The sequence below is a fragment of the Magnolia sinica genome, chromosome 3, assembly GCF_029962835.1.
Source record: "Magnolia sinica isolate HGM2019 chromosome 3, MsV1, whole genome shotgun sequence".
NCBI lineage: Eukaryota > Viridiplantae > Streptophyta > Magnoliopsida > Magnoliales > Magnoliaceae > Magnolia > Magnolia sinica.
Window position 1 is genome coordinate 13,178,916 of NC_080575.1, and position 26,052 is coordinate 13,204,967.

At 38.7% G+C, this 26,052-nt stretch overlaps 1 protein-coding gene across 3 annotated transcripts in view; it reads left to right on the plus strand.

The window, feature by feature from the left end:
* The first annotated feature begins 2,018 nt into the window (after nt 1–2,018).
* The window catches only part of LOC131239551 (aminopeptidase M1-like), a 66,726-nt gene continuing 42,692 nt past the window's right edge, over nt 2,019–26,052 (plus strand). For 2 of the 3 annotated variants that reach the window (XM_058237310.1, XM_058237309.1), the window contains exons 1-9: nt 2,019–2,595; nt 6,001–6,103; nt 11,916–12,102; nt 12,183–12,276; nt 12,524–12,677; nt 13,587–13,691; nt 13,783–13,899; nt 18,631–18,744; nt 22,978–23,160. In XM_058237310.1, coding sequence (XP_058093293.1) covers nt 2,054–2,595; nt 6,001–6,103; nt 11,916–12,102; nt 12,183–12,276; nt 12,524–12,677; nt 13,587–13,691; nt 13,783–13,899; nt 18,631–18,744; nt 22,978–23,160 — 1,599 coding nt within the window. In that variant the 5' untranslated portion in view covers nt 2,019–2,053. The remainder of the gene's footprint in view (nt 2,596–6,000; nt 6,104–11,915; nt 12,103–12,182; nt 12,277–12,523; nt 12,678–13,586; nt 13,692–13,782; nt 13,900–18,630; nt 18,745–22,977; nt 23,161–26,052) is intronic. The other variant, XM_058237311.1, reaches the window with a different exon arrangement.

Sequence of the window (26,052 nt, forward strand, 5' to 3'; positions counted from 1 at the left end):
ATATTGCAGCATTTACCGAACTAGGATGACTTTCATCTTCAATCTCTATAGTTTAAAGTTGTTTTTACCCGTAAATTTCTCTCTCTCAAACTTCACATTCGATCCCCTTGATGTCACATATCAAATCCAAACCAACAAACCGACCTTGCTATGAAACAACTTGTTAGAGAACTAGCTTTGTAGAAGCACCTTAATCTGAATTGAAAGAAACAAAAGAAAATGAAAAATCCAAGCAACCATATACAGAGAATACGATTTTTATGTGAAAAACCATTGTGAGAAAAAACCATAGTACAAAGCGATGATCAATATACTATTCAAAGAACATTACATGGATAGAGAGAACTTACAGAAAAGAAAAAACCTTGGCTCTCTTCCCTTGGAGGCTCTTAAAATACTAAAAAACAACAAAAAATCGTGACTCTCTTAACCCTAACATAACTGATCAGGCCATCATTTCAAGAGGAAAAGTGTAAAAAATACCCTTCCAAGGGTCCACTAATACTTGGGACTTGTTAGCATGTGAAACATGGGTCATATGAGCTCATAAAGGTGAATAGACCCATAATGATTTTAGTGTCACAATTTTAACAGATCGTCCATCATGTGGGTTATCCATCATGTAGGGCTTGCCTTGGATATAGGCCAGTCATCATTAGGGCCAAACCTTTGATGTGGACTGTCCATCATGTGGGGCCCACCTTGGTGTGGATCATCCATCATGTGGGGCCCGCCATTATTAATTGCTCCATCATATGGAGCCCATCTTTGATGTGGACTGTCCATCGTATGGGCCCTACCTTCAATGTGGGTTGCCCATCATGCGGGGCTCACCTTTGATGTGGGTCATTCATCATTAGGACCCGACCTCTGATGTGGACCGTCCATCATGTAGGGCCACCTCGATATGGTCCATCGATCATGTGGAGCTCACCTTTGATGTGGACTCTCCATCTTGTGAGCCCCACCTTTAAAGTGGGTCATCCATCACACCTGCCCATTTTGGATGTCGACTATTTATCATTAGGTGCTTACCTTTGACATGGACAATCAATTATGTGCACCCACATTAATATGAGTGATCTATCATGTGGGCCCACCTTTGATGTGGACTGCCATCATGTGGGCTGTACCTTTGATGTAGAGAATCTTCATGTGGGGCATCCTTTGACATGGACGATCTGAGGAAGAGAATTAGAAAAGTTGTGAAGATAAAATAGCTTTAAGCACATTAAGCACATTAATTATTTTTGCAGTTATATTTACCAAACTAACTTAAGCTAAAGAAGTAACTTATACTTTTGTAATCATGTTTACCAAACTAACTTTAGTGAAAAAAGTAACTTAATTACTTAACATAAATTAAAAAGTAACTTATTTGGGAGGTGTTCGAATCTTACGTTACGTATGCCTTAAGTAACTTATCCTGATTTCTACTTATTAAATTGAGGTGATTAAGTAACTTAAAAAAAAGTTATTATAATGATTGGTCGTGAACCAAACTTATTTCAAATAAGTTACTTATTTACTGCTGTAAGTAAAAAAAACTTAGTGGTATCCAAACGGGCCCTTGGTGGTATTTAAACAAGCCCTGAATGGCCGCTTAATTACCTAGTGGTATACAAATGTTATATTTTGGTAATAAATCCAGCAAAATATAAAATGGAAAGTTTGTATTCCCATTCAATTACAAGCTAGCAAGCACGTTTTGAGGACTCAAAATCACCTTTGATTCCAATGTTACAGTGAAATGGATTCCAATACATTCCAAATAAAAGCCTTCAGACGAGCCAAGAACGATGCTTTACTTGATGGATGGAGTGGATTTTAAATATACAAATACAGTGGACCCCATATAGCGGCTCTGCGGCGACGATTCCGATCCGAGTGCGACGCTACACTCAAAATTTAAAAAAAGGCGGGACTCGGATTGGGAGTGCTTGCGTGTAACGTTGGACTCGAATCGGGAGTGCACTCTTGAAGATGAAGATCTCCTACCATTTTAAAAAGGGGGGGCGGAATCGGAGCGGAAGGGAAGGAAGTAAAAGGAGCGATGGCGGAAACTAAGAACGCCGAGCTACAGCAGTTCAAAGGCCAGCCTCGGCTGCCGAAATTCGTAGTCCCGAAACGTTACGACCTCAAGCTCAGACCCGATCTCTCTGCCTGCAAATTCACCGGCACCGTCAATATCGACGTCGATGTCACTGCAAAGACCAGATTCATTGTCCTCAACGCTGCTGATCTCTCCATCAACGATGGATCGGTCTGGTTCAAGACTCAACAATCTCACAAGGCAAGAACTGAAGAAAAAGGTCTTTTTATTGCTTTCGTTCTTGCTTTGATTTGTTTGCTGTTGAGAGAAGAGATTGATATGATGATGATGACGATGATGTTGTCGACGACAATGTTGATGATGATGATGATGCGTTTTCTGCGGAGGCGTCGGGAAGTCTATCGTCCTTCGGAAGTCGTCTTGGTAGAAGAGGATGAGATATTGGTGCTTGCATTCGATGGATTTCTTCCTGTTGGGAAAGGGATTCTGGGGATTCGATTCTCAGGAACCTTGAATGACGAGATGAAAGGATTCTACAGAAGGTAATATTCTCTTCTGCTTGCAATCGAAATGGGATGAAGAATGTCCAATTCCAGCCCATGAGCTTAGGAACTGGGGACCTGCCCTACCTGGCCCAGCAGGGGAGCTGAGGAATTGGGCAGGAGCCACCTAGGGGTGGTATGGATGCCAGCAAAGTTTTAAGTTGTAAGCACTTTACACCTGAAAATAGTTTCCGGTGAAAACTGCTTACAAGCTATTTTGTTTGGCTTTTTAACTAACTTTTTTTTTTTTTTTCAAAATGTGAAAATATCATTGTTAAGGAAAATTCTTACTAGCTGGGGGCAGGCTGCGGCAGAAATAAGGCTCGAGCCTCCCCAGATTTACAAAGCATTCACATTCGGGCTGGCCCTGGCCAAAAGGGACCCGCCTATCATATATATAGATAAACAAAAATTTAAGAAACGCAAACTGCACCTAAACATATCCTATTCAGAACCAACTCCCCACGTGAGAGAAAATCTGATTCTGCTGATATGAACTACTCCAATGGGCCAGACTGTCTGCTAACTTGTTGGCCTCTCTTTGGGTGTGCTTGATTGCAATGGTAGATGTGGCTCGGATGGTTTCGAACTGGTTTTTCCAATAAAACACGGTCCATGGAATATCACTTACTTTGGAGAAAAGGTCTACCACAGCTAGCGAGTCACTTTCCACCTCGACATTGGAAAAGCCTTTGTCCTTACGAATTAAAAGACCGTCAATCACAGCCTTCACTTCTGCCACGAGGCTCGAGCCCACCCCATCGCCAAAAGAGAAAGCAAACTTAAACTCACCTGTATCATCTCTGCATGCGCCCCGCTACGTGAGGGCCCCGGGTTATCCCTGGAAGAGCCGTCTACATTCAGCTTCACCCAGCCCCTTTTTAGCTAATGCCATTTAACAAATGACAATGAACCAGAAGTACCTCTCCCTGGAACGAGCCCGAGGTCAGCCACAGCGTCTCTGTCTTCCTGGTTTTTACTTAGTGGAAGGGGAAAGGTAATGGACAACCTTTGGAGCCAGGACCGAATCTGACAAATGGCTTGGGTTACCTTGAACTGGACATCTTTAGACTTCTGCTCGTTTCTAGCCTTCCAGACCTCCCAGAATATCAGGGCCGGGGTCAGCCCTCTTAGGACGCCCAAAGTGGAGGAATCTTTGGCAGTGGCCCACCATTGGAAAGCTCTACCCCCGCCGATTGACCATGAACAAAGGAAATCGATGGGATGGCCGAGAAGTGAGACTAGAGTGAAGAGGCTAGCTCACCTTCGGCAAAGAGGTGGTCGAGAGATTCTTCCTTGCGGCATGTTGGCTTACAGCAGATGCAGGAAGAGGCCATATGAATCCCTTTCCTCTTCACACTAATATCAACTGGGATAGCGTGGTTCAAAATCTTCCAAGTAAAGACCGCAATTTTAGGAGGGAGGTTGGGATGCCACGTCCACTTGGCCCAAGTGCGGGCCTGGCCCGGGGGACGAATAAGATGCCTCGCAGATCTGATTAAGAATTTCCCCGTCTTGTAGAGTGTTTACAATGTATAAAGTAGGTATTCACACCACATAGAGCTTGGGGTAGTAAATTCGGCCAAAATCAGCAAAATCACATAAAAAGGATTATATCTTTTCTGGGCCCTAGAAGAGCATCAAAGCATGCACGCACTAGACGGATTGGATGTCTTTCACCCATCACAGTAGGCCCTAAATGCAATTTAGCAGTTTTTAATGGTGGACGTCCCATCCGTCCCTCTCGTGTGGTCTGATGATCGATCAAGCTGTTTTTTTTTGGGGCCATAGGAGAGCATCACGTTATGGACAGATTGGATGTGCTGTACACATTACAGTGAGCCCCACACATCACGAGTATGTATCAACCATTGTGTTCTATTATGTATAATGTCCTTTCAGCTTTAAAGACTTTACCTGTAATCTAAAACATGGCTTTTTGTTAGGTTTCAGATCACAACTAATGTGTTTACAGCCTATAAAACCTTAATAGGCAAATGCACATCTCGAAACAGCCCCTTGAATCTGATTACCTGTGATTCCTTTACAACTTAAGGATTGTACAGGCATCCAAATGACCCCTTAAGTCTGTTTATATAAAGAGATAGATGATTTGAAGCAAAGTATAGCTTGTGGAGGATTTGGACCTGCTTTATGCCTTTGTTTGTTGAATGGCACCAAGTGTTTTTTTTTTTGGTTTTAAAATTTGAAATTTGAAATGTCGTGCCAATTGATCCCTTGACCGTCCATATGGTGGGATTAGCTGAGTACCCATTGTAACTTCTTATGATTGGCTGTCTAATGTCTATGTATTTTCGAATTGCACCAAGTGTTCTGTTTATATATTGTATCGATATCAACTCTGTTTATGTATTGTATCGATATCATATTATCAATACAGAGGATATTGACAAATTGCAAAAATGGTTTTGAAAATAATAGATAAAAATTCAAATGAACTATATTAGATTCTGAATGTATTGACTAAATATTATAATATCAGAATAAATAACGATTATCAGAAATATGATATGATGCTATGGTCTTTCTGTCAAATTTGATTGATGATGCAAATCAGTAGAAATGATAAATTTCAGTAGTTTTGTTGATGTGATGTTGTACTATGAACCTAGTGGGGCTAATAAATGAAATAATGAAGGGATAACAGTAAACACCTCTGCTCTGGTTTCAGACAATTGTCAACACTTCCCCTCTGGTTTGAATTATTGCAAGTACCTCCCCCTCTGTTGGGGATGTTAGAGGAATATGCACCAAATGACAAAAATACCTGCGTCTAGGAGTTTGTTTTGCTAGTCTGTTAGCTCCCCCTTTACATATAAATTTTACCCAACGCGTCTAGCAGGGTCCCTCCACCATAGATATAGGATGCCAAAAAAAATCAGGTTTATCAAATTTTTGGGTGGGCCACACCCACCCCAAAACCTCCAAATTTATGTACTACCTGATGGTTGGATCAGCCTGATTTTTGGGGTTTCCCATTTTCATGGTAGAGTGACCATGTTGAATGGGTAGGATGATATTAGTCACCATGGTAGGCCCATCCATCTACAACTTGTACCTTAGATAGGGTTAAAACGGTTAATTTATCAAAGATAACTTTTCTAATAGACCATGTGGGGGAATTTTCAACAAATATGTAAACCGAAGGGGAGTTACCTGCAATAATCCAAACTAGAGGGGAGGTGTTTCAAATTGTCAGAAACCAGAGGGGAGGTGTTGTAACTATCTCAACAATGAATGGTTCCCATTGAGGTTGTTGCCTTGTGGATTGTAGAGATACTGAAAACTACAGCTTCAAGTGGTTGTGTAGAATACCAAGCTGAAATGGTTATATATTATCATTCTTGTTGTTATTATTTTGGATTTTAAATTTTTTTTCTCCAGTACTTACGAGCATGACGGGGAGAAGAAGAACATGGCAGTTACACAATTTGAGGCCGTAGATGCACGTCGATGTTTTCCATGTTGGGATGAACCTGCTGTTAAGGTAATTGTTTACTTGTTATTTCTTTGAATGAATTAATGCTTTACCTTCTCTGGTTTCATAATTTTAACAATGACTCACATACTTTCAAAGTTGTTAGTAGATTAGTGTTATCTGTTATGTATGATTGGTATTTGGTATTAATGTTATTATCTTATTGATAGGATATTATCTTTAAGATACGAATACAGCTTTGTGTATAGTCGTATCCCCTCCGTATAAATACAGTTCTCATTCAATGAATACGAAATTTATAGTCTCTAATTTAATATGGTATCAAAGCCATGACAGGCTTTGGTGTTAATCTGAGCTTTTGAGTCTCCCTTCCCATCTATCACCATTCGCAACCATAGAGGAGATCCTTGATTTGGAACCCCACCACGTCCAGTGCCCAAACCCATCTCTGTTTGACAATGCCTTTTAATGCAGGGGCATTTTCACACCGGGCTCGAGTGGGGTGGCTTGTGGGGTGCAAGGGCACACTCGGGGTGGGTGGCCTGCCTGTGTGAGGCAGGTTGCTTGTGTGAGGCGGGTGGCTCATGTGAAGTGGAACCCATGTGAAGTGGGGCTCACGAGAGGGGGGGGGGGGGGGGGTTCGGCCGAGGTCCTATCCCATGGGATGTGGGGCCTGGGCTATGAGATAAAGGGATTGATTCGCTATGCTCTATTAGTTCGAGCTTTTAGTGCAAGTGGTTAATTGTCCTGCATCACCTTTCCTATCCGAATTGTTGTGGGTGTCCACCGAAAGTGCTAAAGATTCAAATGCTAGCTATTGGAAGTGCTGCTAGATCCTTCAGTAGCCATTGGAAGTGCCATTGGTTTACATCTTAAAAGTCATCAAACATGCAGTCAGCCTCCCTCACAACTTCTAGAATCACCTCGCCTCATGTCACTAGCTTCTGTTGAGATTTCATCGTTGTGGAAATTTTCTTATCTTTTGGAATAAAGGTTCTTATCCTCTATTTATAAATATGGTTCTTATTCAATGAACAAGAAATATACAACATTTTTCCACAATGCAGTCCTAAAGTTTTTTTTTTTTTTTTTGAGAGATAATAACTAAATTTTATTAATAACACGCCAAAAAGCGAGAAAAGAATATAACACTACTCTACAACTGAAAAAGAAAAAAAGAAGGAGAGATTGGTAAAATTGATTGTTGTTACAACAAGGGCCCATCCCAAAACACTACACTTAAATTTTCTAATAATCTCTTCCACTGAAGAGCTCCTATTCTAAAAGTAGTGGCTATTTCAATCCCCTCAAATAGACCAAAAATCCACCATAATAAGAAGTCTCCACATTACTTTCCCAACTTTCCCCACCCCACCTTCGTGGCAGGCCCACAGACGGTCCTCAACAAATTTTGACATCACCCACGTGATATGAAAAATATCAAGCAAGTGCTCCCACACCTTTCAAGAAAATGGGTAGTGAATGAGAAGATTCAATCGATTCCGCATCTCCCACACACATCATACAAATATTGGGAGGGCAAGGGATCTCTTTTGCAAGTTGTCGATTGTTAGCATTCTCTTTCTTCCCACTAACTAGATGAGAGCTGTGACTATTGGAGGGGCTCCACAAAACCACCAGCGAAATGGGTAGGAATGATCAAAACTACGGGGCGTCTTATATATCATTCTGTAGAAAGAGCAAATAGAAAAACGACCCGAGCTATGAACATGCCACACCATTGAATCATCCTCTAAAGCCGAGAGGACAACACACTTCAAACTGTCTGACAAGCTAGTGAAATCCACAATCTCCTCATCTGTCAAATCTCGTCCCCTTTGTGATGCATCTTGCTAAGTGCCTCCCCAACCACTACAAAAAAGGTGAGGGGATAGAGGGTCACTCTGTTTGATGCCCTTGGAAGCCTTGAAGAAGGCTTTTGATGACCCATTTACTAGAATGGAAAAAGCAGTTGATTGCATGCAAGCTCGGATATGATCCCTCCATTTCTACCCACAACTCAATCTCCTGAGCATGTAATCAAGAAACTCCCATCTACATGGTTGTATGCATTGTTGGGAGTATCCTTGATATTATTGAAATATCCACGATATTATCCTTATCTTCAGCTCGACGATACTGATAACACTAGTAGTAATATCGATAACACTGGTAGTCTTAGAAATTCTAGATATTGGCGATATATTGCCAAGTATCGCCGATTTATCGCAATATTTTTGAGTATGTAAATTCTAGGTGTCTCTTGTATCACCAATGTATAGATATCACTAATATTTTCGACTGTGTAAATTCCAAGTGTCACTTGTACAACCAATGTGTTGATGATATTTCAATAATATCGCCAATGTATCAATATCACCATTTCAAAAAGTTTTATAGGCACATGGTTGTATGTAGTGTTCAAATTGTAAATGATAATATCGATCATATCACAATATTATTATTATCACAACATGGGAAATATCGAGACTACAGTCTTTCGTTTCCTTTCCAATTGTCAATGAGGACAAAATATCGTGTGTTGTCGATATTCTGAAATATCGATGGATGGAAGGTTGGATGGATAGATGGGATGGTTGGATGGTAAATGGGATAGATGGGATGGTTGGATTGGTTGCTTATGATAACACATGCTTTTAGGTCCCCATTAACAAAAACTTATTATGCATGCATTCTTTTTGCAAATTTTGATTCCTGAATATGCAAATATGTGTATTTTAGCATCTCTTGAAGTTTCACTGAAAAATTCCACCGCTTTCCCATGTTTCCCCGCATTTTCGGTTATCGGTGATATTGATATCGTTTCCTTATCCCTGGCCAGCGAAATTTGTAGTGATACCGATCTTCAAACATTGGTCGTACGCCTTTTTGATGTTGAGTTGGAGTCGATGCATTCATGGGCAATGAGAGCACTATCTAGAATCTGTTTACCCACAACAAAGGTCCCTTGATTCTTAGAAATTATATGCGAAAGCACTCTTCGAAACCTTAAGGCACGACTTCAGTTAAAATTTTATATGGCGCCCCAATTAGGCTAATGGGCCTGTAAGTGTTTTAACATTTTCACCCCTTCAATTTTAGGAATGAGAACTATAAATGATGTCTTTAGATAATTTGAAAGACGACTTTGCTCATAGAATTCAGAAACAAACACCTTCACACCACCTTTGATTGCTTCCCAAAATTTACGGAAGAACATCGTTGGGAAGCCATCTGGACCTAGGGCCTTATCCCCTCACATCGAATCAAGATCCCATTTAACTTTTTCTTTGGAAATCGTTTTTTTAAGAGAAGCTGTCTCCTCACTTGATATTTGAGGAAATTCCAAGTTATCAAGCCGTGGTCTCTTCCACTGATCACGGGATAAGTAGTTCTTATAATATTGAACGATTGAATCACAAATATGCCCCCTTTTCGATGTCCTTTTACCATCCACTACTAAGCTTCTTATTCTGTTGTCTCACTTTGTGCTAGCTATACTATGAAAAAATCATGTAATTCCTATCTCCTTCTTTTAGCCATAATGCTCTTGATCTTTGCCACCACCCGATTTCCTCGTCTTTGAGACAATTAGCATATGTTAAGGCGAAGATTGCTCTCTTTTCATGCTCTTCAACTGCCAGTTAACTTGCCTCCTCTTTTACATCCAACTCATGAATCACCTTCATTATGATGTTGAATTTTGCCTCCCGAACACTGAGAACTTTCCTCTAAATTTTTATCTTCTCTTTCAACAATTTGAGTTTTCGGCTTAGACTAAACTTAGTAAAGTCGTTAACTTCAAAAGAAGCCCACCAATCATTTATCAGCTACACAAAACCATCAATCTCCAGCCAGGCTAATTCGAACCTAAAAGGCTTTGGGCCCCAGTCCTCCTCAACCACCTCTAACACAATTGGACGATGGTATATAGGTCTTGACAGGCCTTGTTGAAGAGCAAGTGGAAATTTCTCAAGCTAGTCAACTAAGACAAAAAAAAAAATCTATCCAAGCGCAATAGAATAGTTTATTCCTGCTCATTTGTTTGCGTAAATTTTGCTCCCGCCATTGGTAAGCCCATATCATGTGACACCACCCAATTTGCAAACCCCTAATGCTGCAAGTTATATGCCCCCCATTTGCTTTTTCATATGAAAACCGAACTATATTAAAATCTCGGCCAAGGCACCACTGCAAACTCCACTTCTGTCTGACTCTATTTAGCTCCACCCACAATTGCTCTCTTTGCTCTGGGATGTAGGGGCCATACACTACTGAAAAAACATACTGAAAGCTAAAAGAAATGTCCTGCAGATCTAGTGACATTGAATACATACCAGAGTAGCTTTCTTTCTTCCTCCAAAGCTCTAAGTTCCATGCCATAACTATACCCCGGTAGAGCTGATAATGCTCAAAGCTGACCACTCCTTATTCTTTACCCCCTAGGTCGAGTGCAGCATGCCTCCATCCATGGATTGCAACTTATTTTCCTATAACGTAATGACATCCGCTTTTGCCCTTTTACACATCTTCCTAACCTGGGTTCTTTTGAACTTGCAGCCCAATCCTTTGACAGTCCAAGGCATAATTATCATTGATCAAAAACTTTAACCCTTTTGCCCTCTTTCCCCCATTGGTCTTACTTGCAGAGTCGTAATTGATTGAGCATTTTAAGTTGAGTAATTCTCTCCAGCCATTGGGAGGTTTTCTGGCCTTTGCCACCTGGAATTCTTACTGTCTTTGAGCTCCTCTGCCTTGGATGAACTGGAATAACGCATACACATCCTCATCTTAAGCCCCGAAAGAAAACCCCAACAGGCCTCTAACCCTTTCCAGAATGTCTTTGGACCAGTGAAGTTGTTCTTCTATTAGATCACTATCACCCTTTTGAGCAGCTTGTACTCCTCTTGTCGTGATTGAAGTAGAACGACGGATGGTGCCTTCTTCCTCACTTCATCTTTGTAACATGTAAAGGAGTAATGATAAAATCCTCCTTCGGATTATCGTTCTCGGGTAACAAGTTTCCCAATGTCAATGCCACCCCCTCCACAGACCCTAGTTCCTCTTGACGATCCATGGCCATCCCTCTTCCAACATCTCTGCTTTTGCATCCCGCTACTCCTATGAGACAAGAGACCCCTGGTTGGTCTGCTCGCTCCCAAGCTCCACCGGTCTCTCACCAGGACTCGCTGGAAATGCAACTCCCATCTCTTGAAAAGCTATGTTCTAGGTTGAGCTCCTCCCCAAGGTCTTCAACTGCCTCAACTTTACTGCCATTATCATCTCCTCCTCTGAGCCCATCCGAACAAATGCAGACCAGCAGTAAACCGAAGATCTCCCGTCATGAGGTACAATCACCTCCATTACCTTCCCCCCTGCTGAACACCCTGGAGAAATTGATCGGAAGCAACCCTTCGGGGAAACAGACTATAGCTCCTCCCTCTCCCCGTCCTTCCTACCATTCCTCTTTGCCTGATTTCCCCTGTATCTGCTATCAGTCCATCCTTCCTTCCCGTCAAAATGATACTCTTCAAACATCCCTCCCCTCGATATTCATTCCTTTGATCCCCCATCTTCCTCCACTATCGTCTCCTCTTTCATCTCGTCATCGCCAATTTAAAAAAAGGAAAAATACAAAGCATAAATGAAAGGGAAAAAAAAAAAAAACTAAAGGGTCAGTTCTATTTGAATCTAGAATCTCTTGCTGCCGCTTTATATCTTGTTGGCAGCTTACTCTTTTCTGAAAACTCCCATCCGTTCATGGGGAGGTCTTATGGTGTATATGTAATGTAATCATTCTGTATATGAATATAGTTTTTTTTTTTCCTGGCCCTTTATTGTGCTAACATATCGTGTTCAGGCTACGTTCAAGATAACATTGGAAGTGCCCTCAGAGCTGATGGCATTGTCCAATATGCCAGTCATTCAAGAAAAGCTTCATGGGAAACTGAAGACGGTTTCTTTCCAGGAGTCACCAATTATGTCAACTTATTTGGTGGCTATTATTGTTGGTTTGTTTGATTACATAGAAGGCTTGACACTCAATGGTATGCACTCGCAATGAACACTTTTGTTTCTTATGATGTGGCAACCCATTTTCCTGATTAATGTTATCTTGCATGTTCAGGTACTAAGGTTCGTGTATACTGTCAGATTGGTAAGACAAATCAAGGGAAATTTGCTTTTGATGTTGCTGTCAGGACGCTTGATCTCTACGAAAGGTAGGTTTGTCTTTATTGAACTAAATTCTTCTTCATAGGTTGAGATCATTAAGTTACTGTTAATTGATCGTTACAATCATTTCCTTGGAAACTTTGGTGGAATTTTGGAGCCAACTGGACTCAAACAGAAGCTAATAATGGTGTTGTTCTCTTTTTGGAGTTCTATTATAATTATCTTAAGTGTTTTCTAGTGCTGGGGTGGATGTGCTTGATTTCCATCATCTAACCTGCTACTGGAATTTGTCAGTTATTTTTCCATGCCGTATTCACTACCCAAGCTGGATATGATTGCGATACCTGATTTTGCTTATGGGGCTATGGAGAACTATGGTTTAGTCACATATCGTGAAACAGCTCTGCTCTATGATGATCAACATTCTGCGACAGCAAACAAGCAAATGGTAATTTGCATATGTTTCATGACACTTGATAGTTCAAGATTCCGTTCCTGACCATGTTATGGAGATCCTTCAGCTATTATTTTATGAAACCGAAGATTTGTTTCCTTGGAGTATTTACTATTTTCTATAGAACTTTCTTTTAGTAGTTCTTCAGACTCCAAGTTGCTTCACTATGTTGATTGATCTTTTTTGCATGACTTGTTTGGGACATATGATGTTTACTTGAGCATTTGATAACCACAAATCAGTTTTAAAAAGTTGGCTATGCAGTGTGTAGCTTAGCTTTCATGCAATGTAGCTCATGAAAATAGTAAGTCATGTGTAGCTTATGGTACATGTTTATTAGCACATGCTACACACTATACAGCCTACGCTGCACGCTACGTTGCTTACACTACAAGTTTTTTTTTTTTGCTTTTTTTTTTTTTTGCAAGTATTACACTACAAGTTATTTTTCAGTAAAACATCAAAATCAATTAATGTTTTCAATGATTTGTTACATTTTTCTATTTTCAATATAAATTATTTAAATTTGCAACGATTTTTATAGTATAAATAAATGTCATTAAATCAGTTCCTTAGCTATTTCTTTAGCTTTATACTAAATCTTTGGCCTATTTTGTTTTTTTCTATTATTTAAGGCTGTTGTTTGGTTGCATCAAATGTCATCAAATTTCATTAATAATCATTCTAATTCGGTGCAATGTACTTTCATGATATTTGGTTCAACCAAGGGCAAGCTTAATAGAAAATCTGGAAGTGGCATTTACTTACGCCTCATGCTTTCAAGGGATGAACGCTATGCTACTTGCTACTCATTATTTAAAACATTGCCACAAATTGATTTGCACTGGTAGTTTGACTTGAAGTTTACACAAAATGTTTCATCATGGCTATCTTTCTCTACAGGTTGCAATTGTTGTAACACATGAACTTGCACATCAATGGTTTGGAAATCTAGTAACAATGGAATGGTGGACACATTTGTGGCTGAATGAGGGGTTTGCAACATGGGTATTTATTATGGGCTCCTTCATCTCTGGCATTAGTGCTGGGCTGGCATAGCATAATCTTGTGAATGATTTAGTCAACTGCTTCATTTCAGGTGAGCTATTTAGCAACTGATTGCTTGTTTCCTGAATGGAAAATTTGGACACAATTTATTGACCAAACTACTGAGGGCCTTAGGCTGGACGGGCTTGCAGAATCACACCCTATTGAGGTAGGAAGTATTAATCATGGCCATTATTTCATTTATTTGATGTTGTCTCTCCTAAGGAACCGTAAACTCTCATTTGCGTTATTAAGATACTTTGGCGTAGCTTCTGGATTTTGCATGATCATGCTTGTTCTATAAACTTAATTTTGCTTGTGTTTTTGTACATAATTGGGCAGAGACCTCTTTGGATATGCATGACTAAATGCCCTTAAAAATATGCAACTATCACTACACATACTAACTAGTAAATAGAAATCACTGAGCTTGCTAATGAAGAATAGGTTATGGTGCAAGATATATGTTGACATGCATTGGTTCTTTAGAAAAATGATATGATATCTAGATGTGAACTTTCCCCCTTACGATTCAACAAATGTTAGCCCATGCAACTAGTATATCAGCTCGTATGACTGATGATCGATGTGGATCAGCTGTATCATGGACTGTGACTTCGATTTTTTACCATATTTTGAGCCTTCTCTTTGAGGAAGGTGGGAAAAAGAACATTTTGAGCCTTCCTCATACAAAATTTGTGCATCAGAAACACCAATGGAATCATAGATTGCCTATTTCTAATGACACTTTTCCTTTTCTTTGTTTTATTTGCTTCCTTTACACCAAAAATTGGCACGAACTACCATATCATGCTCTTTAGTTAGTTGACATGATTTCGGTCAACTTACAAACTCCCTTTTGGTCAAACTCAATGTCTTGTGTTGGTGGATATGGTGGAAAGAAAGTGGAGCCTTCCTTTGTGAGTGTGTGTGGGGTGAGGGTGGGTTGGGTTTGGTTGGGTAGGGCTTGGTCTGGAAATCTTCAACTCGACCACAGGGCTTGGGCTTGGGTTGAGGTCTTAGGCAACCCAACCCAACCTAAACCCGATCTTTATCCTATATTAATAATGCACAATTAATGGTTACTAATAATATATTAATGTCTACATTATTATTATTTTGGGTATTTGAGATTTTGAATATTGAAATGTGAAGCCAAAATCCCTTGATTAATGGGATTAGCTAATTTCCTGGTTTAACATCTTGTGATTGGATATGATTAGTATTTACTAATAACAGATTAAGAGAAATTATCTCGCGGGGTGCATGGATGCGTTGCCATGCACCTAGTTGCATATGGACTATAACCTATGACCTATCTACACAGTCCATTACGTCCAGTCAACTCTTGTTTGACTACTATGTAAAAATTACATCATTTGGGTTTGAGTTGACCAATCTCTTGTGAAAGATCTTGTCCATTCATTTTTCGAGCCACAGATATGCCAACAAGTCCAAGTGTAACTAGGTTCATGGAAACGGTCCCATACACTTAGTCCATGAGACCAACTCTCTTTTATTAATACCGATCTAATAGAAAAGCTCTCATTCACACTTTGGCAATACGACACATAGGCACTTGAAAAATACGTATTAAATCATGTAAAATCATGATTTTATATTGTGGGCCCACACAATCAAAATCATGTAAAACCATGGCTAAAACATTTAAAAGCACTTGGTGGGGTCCACTTGAGTTTTGGAATGACTTGAAATTTGGTGTGATCCCTTATCCAAGCGAGACACACAATAGATGGGTTACATGGCTGAACCACATCTCAATGGGGCCTAGAAACGATCAAGAAGGTTTCAATGGGTGGGCATCTACTCTCAACTGTTGTCTATGGTTTGGCCCACATAAGTCATGGATTAGCCTGATTTTTAGGTCCATGGCCTAATGTGGAAGGTTGCATCTAATTGATGGTGTGGATGTCTTACACACATCATGGTGGGGCCCATAGAGCTCGACCTCATGACAAGTTCCTATAAGGTCGACCTCGTAAACCTTTTCCCATGCACGCACGCACGCAAATAGTATCTGTTACTACACACACAGAGATAGTGTCCGACCCCCCCCCCCCACACACACACACACAAAGATAGTGTTCGAAGTATCGGTATCGTTACAAGTTTCGATACTTGGATGTATGGAAACAAGTATCGATATCATCGATAACATTGTTGATTCTCGGAAATGTGGGGAAACATTGGGGAAATATCGGGTAAATGGTGGAATTTTTCAATGAAACTTCAAGAGATGCTAAAATACACATATTTGCATATTTAGGAATAAAAAAGTTGCAAAAATAATGCACACATAATGAGGGCCTAACAGAATGTGTTGACGTAATAAATCAATCCGATGGTAACCAGAATGAGTTTATATAATACAAATGCAAGTACCAAACAATAACTAAGATATGTAAAAGTAAATGAACTAAAAAAACATACCTATTTGACCATCACTCGTACTTATCTATCCATTCAACCAATCACCCAACCATCCCATCCCTCCATCCAATCAGCCAAACATCCATCCAACAAACCAACCAACCAAACATCCATCCATCCTACCCTATCAATCCATCCAATCATCCATTTATTCAACAATCCCATCCCATCCATCCATCCAATCATCCAAACATCCATCCATCCATCCAATCCATCCATCCCATCTATCCATCCAATCATCTAGTCATCCAAGCATCCATCCATTCAGCCACCCATCCATCCCATCCATCCATCCATCCGACCATTCCACCATTCAACCATCCCTCCATCCATCCAACCATCCCTCCATCCAAACATCCAACCACCCCATCCATCCAACCATCCCATCATCCAACCATCCAACCATCCATCTATTCCATCATCCATCCAATGATCCCATCTATCCATCCAACCATCCATCCATCCACCCATCCATCTCATTCATCCGTCCATCTCATCCATCCATGCATACATATACACATACATGATACATCCATCCAAGCATGGATACACACACACAGAGAGAACATTTAACATAAATTAAAAGAAAAGAATAATCTAGGAAAAAAAAGTTGAATATTTTTTTTTCAATTATGCAATTTTTTATTTTTTGAAAGTGTGTGTGTGTTTATATATATATATATATATATATATATATATATATATATATAAAGAGATTACCATGAATCCATGATTAAACATCACACCATAAAAATTAAAATATCACGAGAAAGCAACAGTCTAAAAAATATAATTTGATTTTTTTTTTTTTAATTATAGAAAATATAAACAATGAAAAAGTATTTCTTTTCCTGAAAAATCAAGAGAACCTGTATCAAGAGATCAGCCATCCTAATGGTCCTATAAAAAATTGGGCCCCAATCACCTATATTTGGCAAGAAAATCAGAAAAATTGGATTTTCCCCAATTTTCCCAAATTGGAGAAAATTGATCACAAAATCTCTTGATTTTCCACTTGAAATTCGCGTTGATGCATGAGAATCATGCATAAACATGGATTTCAATTGAAATCCATGTTTAAATCTAAGAAACCAATCCTGATTTTAAAAAAAAATTCATATGTTCACGAATCCATGCCACAAATGCATCGATCCACGATTTCAACCCCAAATCTAAGCTTCGATCCACAAAAAATCAAAAGGAGGAGAACATAGATCTAAAAAAATTTGGAAGAAACCTCTTTTTTCTTTTATTATTTTTTCCTTTTTTTCCCATTTTTTCCTATTTATCTTGCACTTGCTGTAGACTTCCAGTTTCATTGGATATGTGATTTCTTGTTTTTTATATATGAGGGGGCTATGTGAGATATTAGTAACATCTCGAAATATCAATATCATTGATATTATTGGGGATATCTCTTCAATATTCAGAATTCCTATGAAAAAAAGGTGTATAGCATCGGTGATACTGATAATATTTGCCGATATTATTGCTAGTTTCGGTGAAATATATATATATATATGAGGAATGCTCAGCTGAGCACTGAGAACTCATTTTCGGTGATATGAGCCCAAAATCTGAACCGTCCATCAATGCAACACCCCATGAAACCCCTAGGGCCCAACTTTTACCTTGATCCAAAACTTTGGTGGGCCATGACGAAATAGAGAAGCAAATCAAGAGAGGAAACTATTTCCTTTTTCCATGGCCCACCATAGTTTTGGATCAGGGTAAAATTTGGGCCCTGAAGGTTTTATGGGGCGCTGTATCAGGTGGATGGTTCAGATTTTAGGCTCATATAACCAGAAATGAATTCTTAAAAAGTTCTTTCAAGAACTCGTGAGAAGTGGTGCGCAGCTAGATTCCTCATATATATATATATATATATATATATATAGATAGATAGATAGATAGATATATGTATTGGGAAGAGAGATCCGCAACAACAACAACATCTAAACCTTATCACAACTAATTGGGGTTGGCTAAAAAGAGAGATCAACTTAGCATGTATTTTTTTGAACTTATGGTTGGGTCAATGTGATGGTTGTAAAGCATGCATCAGATGGGATACCATTGTAACCCAAGCAGGAGAAGGGGCAATAAGCGGTAGGATCTTTTTTAATCATAATACTTAAAGAGTGATGCCATATTATACCATTTGTGGAGTTCAGAATCGAGGGCTTCCGAGATCAGGATCCAAACACAGATGGCTAGGGCACACTTGGTCACACAACTCAGACTCCTCTTATCTATAGAATAGATGGACTTTGGAGGGTCATGGTGTCAAATGAGGCTCCTGTTTCTTATCTTTTTTTTTTATCATAGTACTGTTTGTTTTGGCTTTTCCTTTCTTCTATTGGGTGCTACCTATTTCGTTGACTCTCGGGAGTCATTTTGGGGTTGCTATTGTTTGATCTTGTCTCTAACTATAGAGTTTATTTTTCAGGTGGAGATCAACCATGCTCATGAGATAGATGAAATTTTCGATGCAATAAGCTACAAGAAAGGAGCCTCACTGATTAGGATGTTGCAGAATTATCTTGGTGCTGAATGCTTTCAGGTTGAGATAAATGCTTTAAATTTTGATGTATGATAGAGTTCTCCCTTGACAGATGCTTGGAGGCAAGATCTGTTTTAAAATTTGATGTGTCAAAAGAGTTCCTAGGCGGATGCTTGAAGGAAAGATCTGCTTTAAATTTTGATCTATCATAGAGGAGTTCATAGGTAGATGCTTATCTATTTCAACTTAAACTATGTAATGTTTGGCTAATTCAACTTAAACTATGTAATTTCAGCTGACAAGCCCTAGTTCATTAAGCCTTTTGGTATGGATGAACCCATAAGCACATAAGCATGGATAATTGGTATGAATTACTCTCGTAAAAATTCACTTTAGGTCTCTAAGGGCGTCATATGATGAAGCCTTTCTAACACAATAGTTAATTCTCTTAAAATTTTGAGGAAAACCTTCTGCTTATCAAAGTGGTAGCATGTAGAACAAATTAACATTTTTCCTTTTTAAATTCATATTCTTTTCAACCAATAAGGCACGGGTCACATCGAATTACGAAACTTCCGTTCTACCAGACTTCTCTCTACGTATACATGCAAAACATGATTTGGTGATGGATCATGGATTCCATGGTTAGAATTCAAAGAATCATATCCAGACCAATCCCTCCTCCCTCTTTCAAGCAACATGAATTACCTCCAATCAATGTTTTAAGTATCGACGATATCAGCCGATATATCCCACTCTATATTTTCTATCCCACCTGGATACGAAACGCACAAGTAGTGGGATATATCCCACATGTTCGATCCAGTGAGCATTTTTTATTTTCGATTTTCGATTGGGAGCTTCAATTTTGAGATTTGGAGGAGATGGGCCGAGTTACGGAAAATTGAAAAAATAAAAATAAAAAATTCCCAAATTCTTGCAAATCGGTGGCAATCTTTGTGTCCAAACATAAAATCAAACATGTATGTAACCTGATCTAGTGATTCTTCTTTTTCTTTTGAATGTATTGATTGTGTTTCCACACATTTTCTTACATTTATATATTATATGAATAGACTTTGAATATACTTGTATCAATTCAGTTAGACAACGTATAGATTAGGACCTCATACAAAGAAAACATATTATGTGCACTTGTTTTTTTTTTAAATAATGTCTTGATTTATAAGTGTGTATATATGTCTTTTTTAACAATCATTGAAGTTTCATTGAAAAATTCGACCAAGTTCCCAATGTTTTCCCATGTTTCCAACAACAACAATACATTACGCAATACAACCGATATATCCCATGCGATAATCAATACGTATCCGTATCCCAAGGGTGCGATGCATAACGTGATAACAATATTTCGAACACTACCTCTGACACTGAACAGCGATCTTTTTAGTTTTATCATCTAAACCCATGAAATGCATGACTCGTTATGTAAAACAAATGCCTAGGCTATCAAATATCTCATTCTCTTATGCACATAATCCATAACCTATTTCATAGGAATCTGGACCAAATACGAGAGGAGCCCTATTCAGTCGTATAGTGTCATGGTCCTTCCTCCCATTACCTGAACCAATAACAATTGTCTTAGAGCATAATGGGAGGGAATAATGTTGTTCATCAATTCTGTCACTTAACCAGTCAATAGCCACCAAATTATCTCAAACTAGACACTGAAGGACTGATCTCAACAAAAGTATTCCCAAAACATTAATGTATTCAACAATTGGCTGAAAGAATCTATTTGGCAATTTTACGACCAATCACCCGTTCAAAGGATGTTGAGTTTGGTCATTTCGTTATGTGAAAATACGAATGATTATTGACAGAAAACTTTGAGGCTTATACAATTTATGCTCTATTGGGTACGTTTTTAGTTCCATTGGGCTTTATACGACCATAGGGCGCTTGATTCGATTTGCTACATCAGTAGAGGGGCAGAAGTTCCACCCTCAAACCTTTGAAATGCATCAACAATATCTTCTTTGACAAAAACAGAAAGGGAGATTTTATGTCACCTTGAAGCCTTTCATGTTTGTCTAGATCACTATCAATTCTACCTTTCTTCAGGTTTGGAAAGAAAGACAGCTTGATGAATCAATAATGAGTAATTTCATGGTGAGGCAGTAATGTTTTGTCTACTGTCTTCGTAAGTTGGTTGGTTGTTTTTGTTTATTTTATGGTCTAAATTGCTTGCTAGGGAAGTAGGGATGAAAGCTTCCTATACTTTACTCCTTTGTTCATATTTAGATATAACATAGAAATTGTCTGCTTGAATTGCTGTTTTGGACTGTTGCAAGATTTTCTATGGAAAACAATTTCCACATTGTCTGATACTTTTTTTTTGGTTAAGAACATTAAACCTTTAGCGATTTACAGCTTGGTGGTATTCATGGATCAATACCCTGCCAAATCACCATTTACTTTCGAGTTCTTACTGTTTGGAGGCCATCCATTAAATATAGTTTGGAGCATTTAGTTCTCAAATTAAACTCATTGGTTACTATACTGTCAATTACAAAACAAAAGAACATGCTGGATTTTATTTTATTTTTTTGTGGAGATTCGAGGGTTGAAAAGTATGTATTTTGGGAAAATTATTTGATGTAGAAATTGCAAATAAGGAAAATTTTCATAAAGAAGGAAAAAAAGAAGTGAAGTTGTGCAATATTGTGTGTGGTATGTGGAAAAAGCTCTAAACCATCATAACCTTATAAAATGTGAATTAAAAAAGATTTTTGGAAGAATCGTTTTGGTTTTGTTCTTTTTTTTTTTAATTATTCCTTCCTTTTTCATTCATAAATATTAATACTTGACCAACTATTTGGATGTTCTATTCTGAAAATTGTGAATAATTCATAATGAATTTCTTGGAAAACATGAGAATTTTTGTTGGATACAAAAATATCGTGTCTTCTTTATGGAAGAACATTGCACGTTGGCCACCCATATTGCCCATGAACACACACACACACACACTTCTTCATCATCATCATCATTATCATAGCCTTGTCCCAGCTATAGGGAAGCTCTGATTGGTGGCAATGCACCAGCTGGTCCCAAGCGAGCTAAAGGAGGGGGGTTGAAGTCAGGCGGCAGCCAGTCATCAACTTTGCCAGTAAATCATGAGAATTATTTTCAATTTTGCTTGTTGACAATTGATTACTTAAAATCTTTAAAAAAGAAAAAAGCAAAAAAGAAAACATGATTCTTAAAGCTGACCCCAGATAGCTCGGATAAGGCTATGATAATAATTTTAAGTGTATGCATGTGTGTTTGTGTATTCTTGACAAAAAATTCATAGCATGCCGCTTAATATGTATCATTTTGAATATGTATTTGTATTTCGCGTGGGTTGGAGGCCAATACTTATCTGGTATAAATATCGTATTCCTTGGATAAACTGGTCCTCTATTCAAAACCATTTTCCTGAGAAAGGAACTGAACTGATAGTCCCTTGAAAAAATTACAATTGCTTATTTTAAGCAGGGAAAGTCACTATTTGCTATGAGCATCCTGACCTTACAAGGAGTTCGATTTATGCTCTAATTTTAATTTAGACTGGGTATGAACATTCACTCAAAGAAAATCAACCATGGTTTGTACATCTTGCTAAACAAAAAGCTTTGTTTCAGATATAGGTTATGATACGCCGTATTGCCCAAATTGTAACCTTATCAGCCACCCTCATTATACAGCGGTGATTTTTTATTTTTTTTTGGTGGTGGGGTGCGTAACAGCCTGTATCGGTTAGCAGATTCTATATGTAGAGATAGATGATTATTTAGATAGTTTCTTCACCAACATGATTGGGAAATTGAGGTTGAATCCACAAGTTGGGCTTGACAGATATCCATGCACCTACTTGATGGGGAATCCTAGATCACTATAATGATGATCTCAGAAACTTGAATGACTGAATTTGTTAGTTGACTAATTTTGTAACGATGTCAACAATGCGAACAGATGTTCATTTGAATCTAAAAGTAGGGCTTGATAGATATCCATGCACCTACTTGAGGGGGAATCCTATATCACTACAATGATGATCTCAGGGAGTTGAATGGCTGAATTTGTTAGTTGACTAATTTTGTAACGATGTCAACAATGCAAACAAATGTTCATACACATGATGTATTTAGCTTCTTTCGTTTTGCTAATTACATCATTTAAATGTTTTTTAAAACCTTTGGCACTATTATTTTGAAATGGTATCTGATATTTAGGGACCTTCTCTCATGATGATTGACATATATTGTGTTTACATTTAACTAGAGATCGTTAGCGTCGTATATAAAAAGATATGCTTGCTCGAATGCAAAGACAGAAGACCTATGGGCTGTTCTTGAGGAGGAATCTGGTGAACCAGTGACCATGCTAATGAATTCTTGGACAAAGCAAAAAGGATATCCAGTTGTCGATGTAAAACTAAATGATAACAACTTGGAATTTGAGCAGGTTTGTTATTCAATTTCCTGTTTCTTATATTTGGTCAATTCATAAAATGACAGTCGCTTTACTAATATGTTGTTGTCTCCCTACAATATCTAGTGTTGTACCATTTCTAGTTAAGTTTCAAAACACTGCTTAAATATTCAGTCCTATGCTTGTTGGCTATCTTGTAAGTTTTGATGATTATACATGATTTTAGATGCATTCTAGAAACCTAGAAGCTCCAATAGAATGAAGTCATGGTAGTCTGCATTTCATTAATAAACTGGTTCTGTAAATGGACATAGAATGATCCCCTTTATGAAGTGGCTGAGCCACTCCTTACGTGCGTGCATGTGAAATGCCCAAGTCAAAGATACATGTCTTGTTTCCTTTTTCTTTTCTTTTCTTTTCTTTTCTTTTCTTTTCTTTCCTTTTTTTTCTTTTTCTTTTTTTGAACAGCATACAAGATACATTTGTCAGAAATCAAATGAAAGAATTTAGGTATACTAGGAGGTGGACCTAGTCAGCGTGCTAGGACGAGTTACCGACCATGGACCATTTTAAGAGTACGGGGTGGGCCTTGCCAAACAGCTTCCCGCAATGTTGTTGGCCGTGAAGAATTTGTGTTCATCTGCTTGTGCACTGTTCCTTTGTGGCAGGAATTCGGAGCTCTATCCTTGCCAAATTTAGCATGAGTTGGGGGTTGCATCATCAAGGGTTCCCCTTGGTCAGTTGTTGTGGAGCATGTCTGCCCCTGCTGTGATGTGGCTCATATGGTTGGAATTTGGAAAGAAATTCAAGTATATGTGAAGACAAGGCTTGCAATGTGAATCAAGTGCTGAAAAAGATTACTATGCAGGTGCTTAGCTGGGCCAATGTTGACCCTAAGTTCAGTGGGTTCTCCTCTATTCCATTTGGAAATTGAGAGGAAATTTTCAGCTATGGCCCGCACAATAGAAAGGCAGTCACATCTTGGATGCCCCCATAGGCCGGCTGTAATAATGCTAACTTTGACGGTCGCTCATTTGGGAACCATGGACAGGCCTGGATGGACGAGTTGATTGATGACAGTATCGGATGAACACTGATTCAGTTTTCAGGGTTGGTTGGGATTTCGGAGTTGAATTGGGCTTGCTTAGTGGGTTGTTGTCAGTGCACCATCTCAGCACTTTCAATAAAATTTTCATTGATTTTCAAAAAAATAAAATAAAATGCATCGAAGTAGTTTCCTTGAACGCAATTTCGTTGGAGAGAGGAGGATCATATTTTGTACCCTAGAGATCAGCATACATGATAGAAGGGTTTAGTGATCTTCATTCTGATCATGCCTTCTCCTTCTCCTCAATTCCTAGAGATACTAATATTGAGGCAGATGCCCTTGCTAAACAGGCGCTAGTAGAGTGAATTTGTGGGTTGAGGGGCCCTTTTAATTGTGCTGCAGTTGCTGACATCTGGGTTGGTTGATAATCCCTGTAGGTTCAGATGCTTCGATATGTTCATTTGTGTTGTGAGGGTTTCCTCCTTGGAGCTGGACAGAGACTGTCACTAGTGAGAACAGCATAAAATGGAGTAGGTGGTTTGTTGAAACAGAACTTGAGCGATCTTGACTTCCAACTATTGTTATTATTATTATTATAATCTTCGAGCTCTCTTATGTATTCATTACTAGCATAGCAGTGTTTGAGCTATTTTGGGTTAGCTTTACAATTTCATTTTTTCCAAAAATTCGTTCCTAAGGCTTTTGTCTTGAGTAAGTGAGAAAGCTGTGTCATAACCCTTCTCATAACTTCCATCTGAATCCTCTTAGGCCTTCCTCTCATTCTTCTTTCAGGTGCTTCCACTCTAGTCAAGTTCCCTTACTGGAGCCATTCCTTTTTTCTTAGCACATGCCCAAACTATCTCAATTAGCTCTCCATCAGTTTCTCTCTAATGGTGACTACTGGTTGGGTTGTGTAACTTGTGTTTGGGTAAGATTTGGTGATCATGGGATTTATGTGGAGGCAACTCTACACGACCAGCAAAGACATTTGTAGAACTTGGTAACAAAGTCTGCAGATGTAATAGCTAACTTAGATGCAGTAGTCTCTTCAATTGTGAAAGGTTACATGAGCAATTGGGCATCTCTGGACCTTTCTTATGGATCATCTTGTCATTGTCTCTATCCCGTGGCTGTTCTCTATCAAGCACTTCCTATGTTCAGCTTTTGCATTAGACTGCATCACCTTGAGAGGTCCCACAGGATAAGGCCTTGTGTAAGCTTATTATCTAGTTTTATAAATATGTATCTTGCTGACATATTTCTCAATTATGATCTTTTGAATTAATTGCAAAGTAGAAGGATCTAATAGTTTGATAGCGGAGCTCTTTCATAAGTCTAATTTTGTCTGATGTATATTATTATTTAGTCTCTCCTTCATTAGATTTTGATATATTCGACACACCACACACATCAGAAATCGGAACTTAAGGAGAGCTCTTCCCTCATTTTCTTCATTCTTCAGAAAAAGAAAACAAAGGTGCAAAAGCACTCTATCTTGGTCATTGTGGAGGGAACACAGCAGTAAGAGTTGACAAAGATGATGGAGAGATGAAACTTCACGGGAGATCATGGAATGACACACTTGAGTGCTGAGGAGATCTAGGAAGGATGACAAATATTGATAAATATGAACAAACAACATTGCTAGTGGTGATAATTTAAGAAGTCCATGATGGGACTAACTTTGAATGATATGATGGTTCGATTGGAGTTCAGACTCCAGCTGTGTGGCTTGTTTCATCCCTTTAATGGTGAGGAACAATGGTCTGGGTCTATCTTGCCAAACAACATTCAAATTCAGCAAACAAACTGGAGATTTAAAAGGTGGTTTTGATTTACCAATAAAGGAGGTGGCTTTCACCTAATATGATAGGATT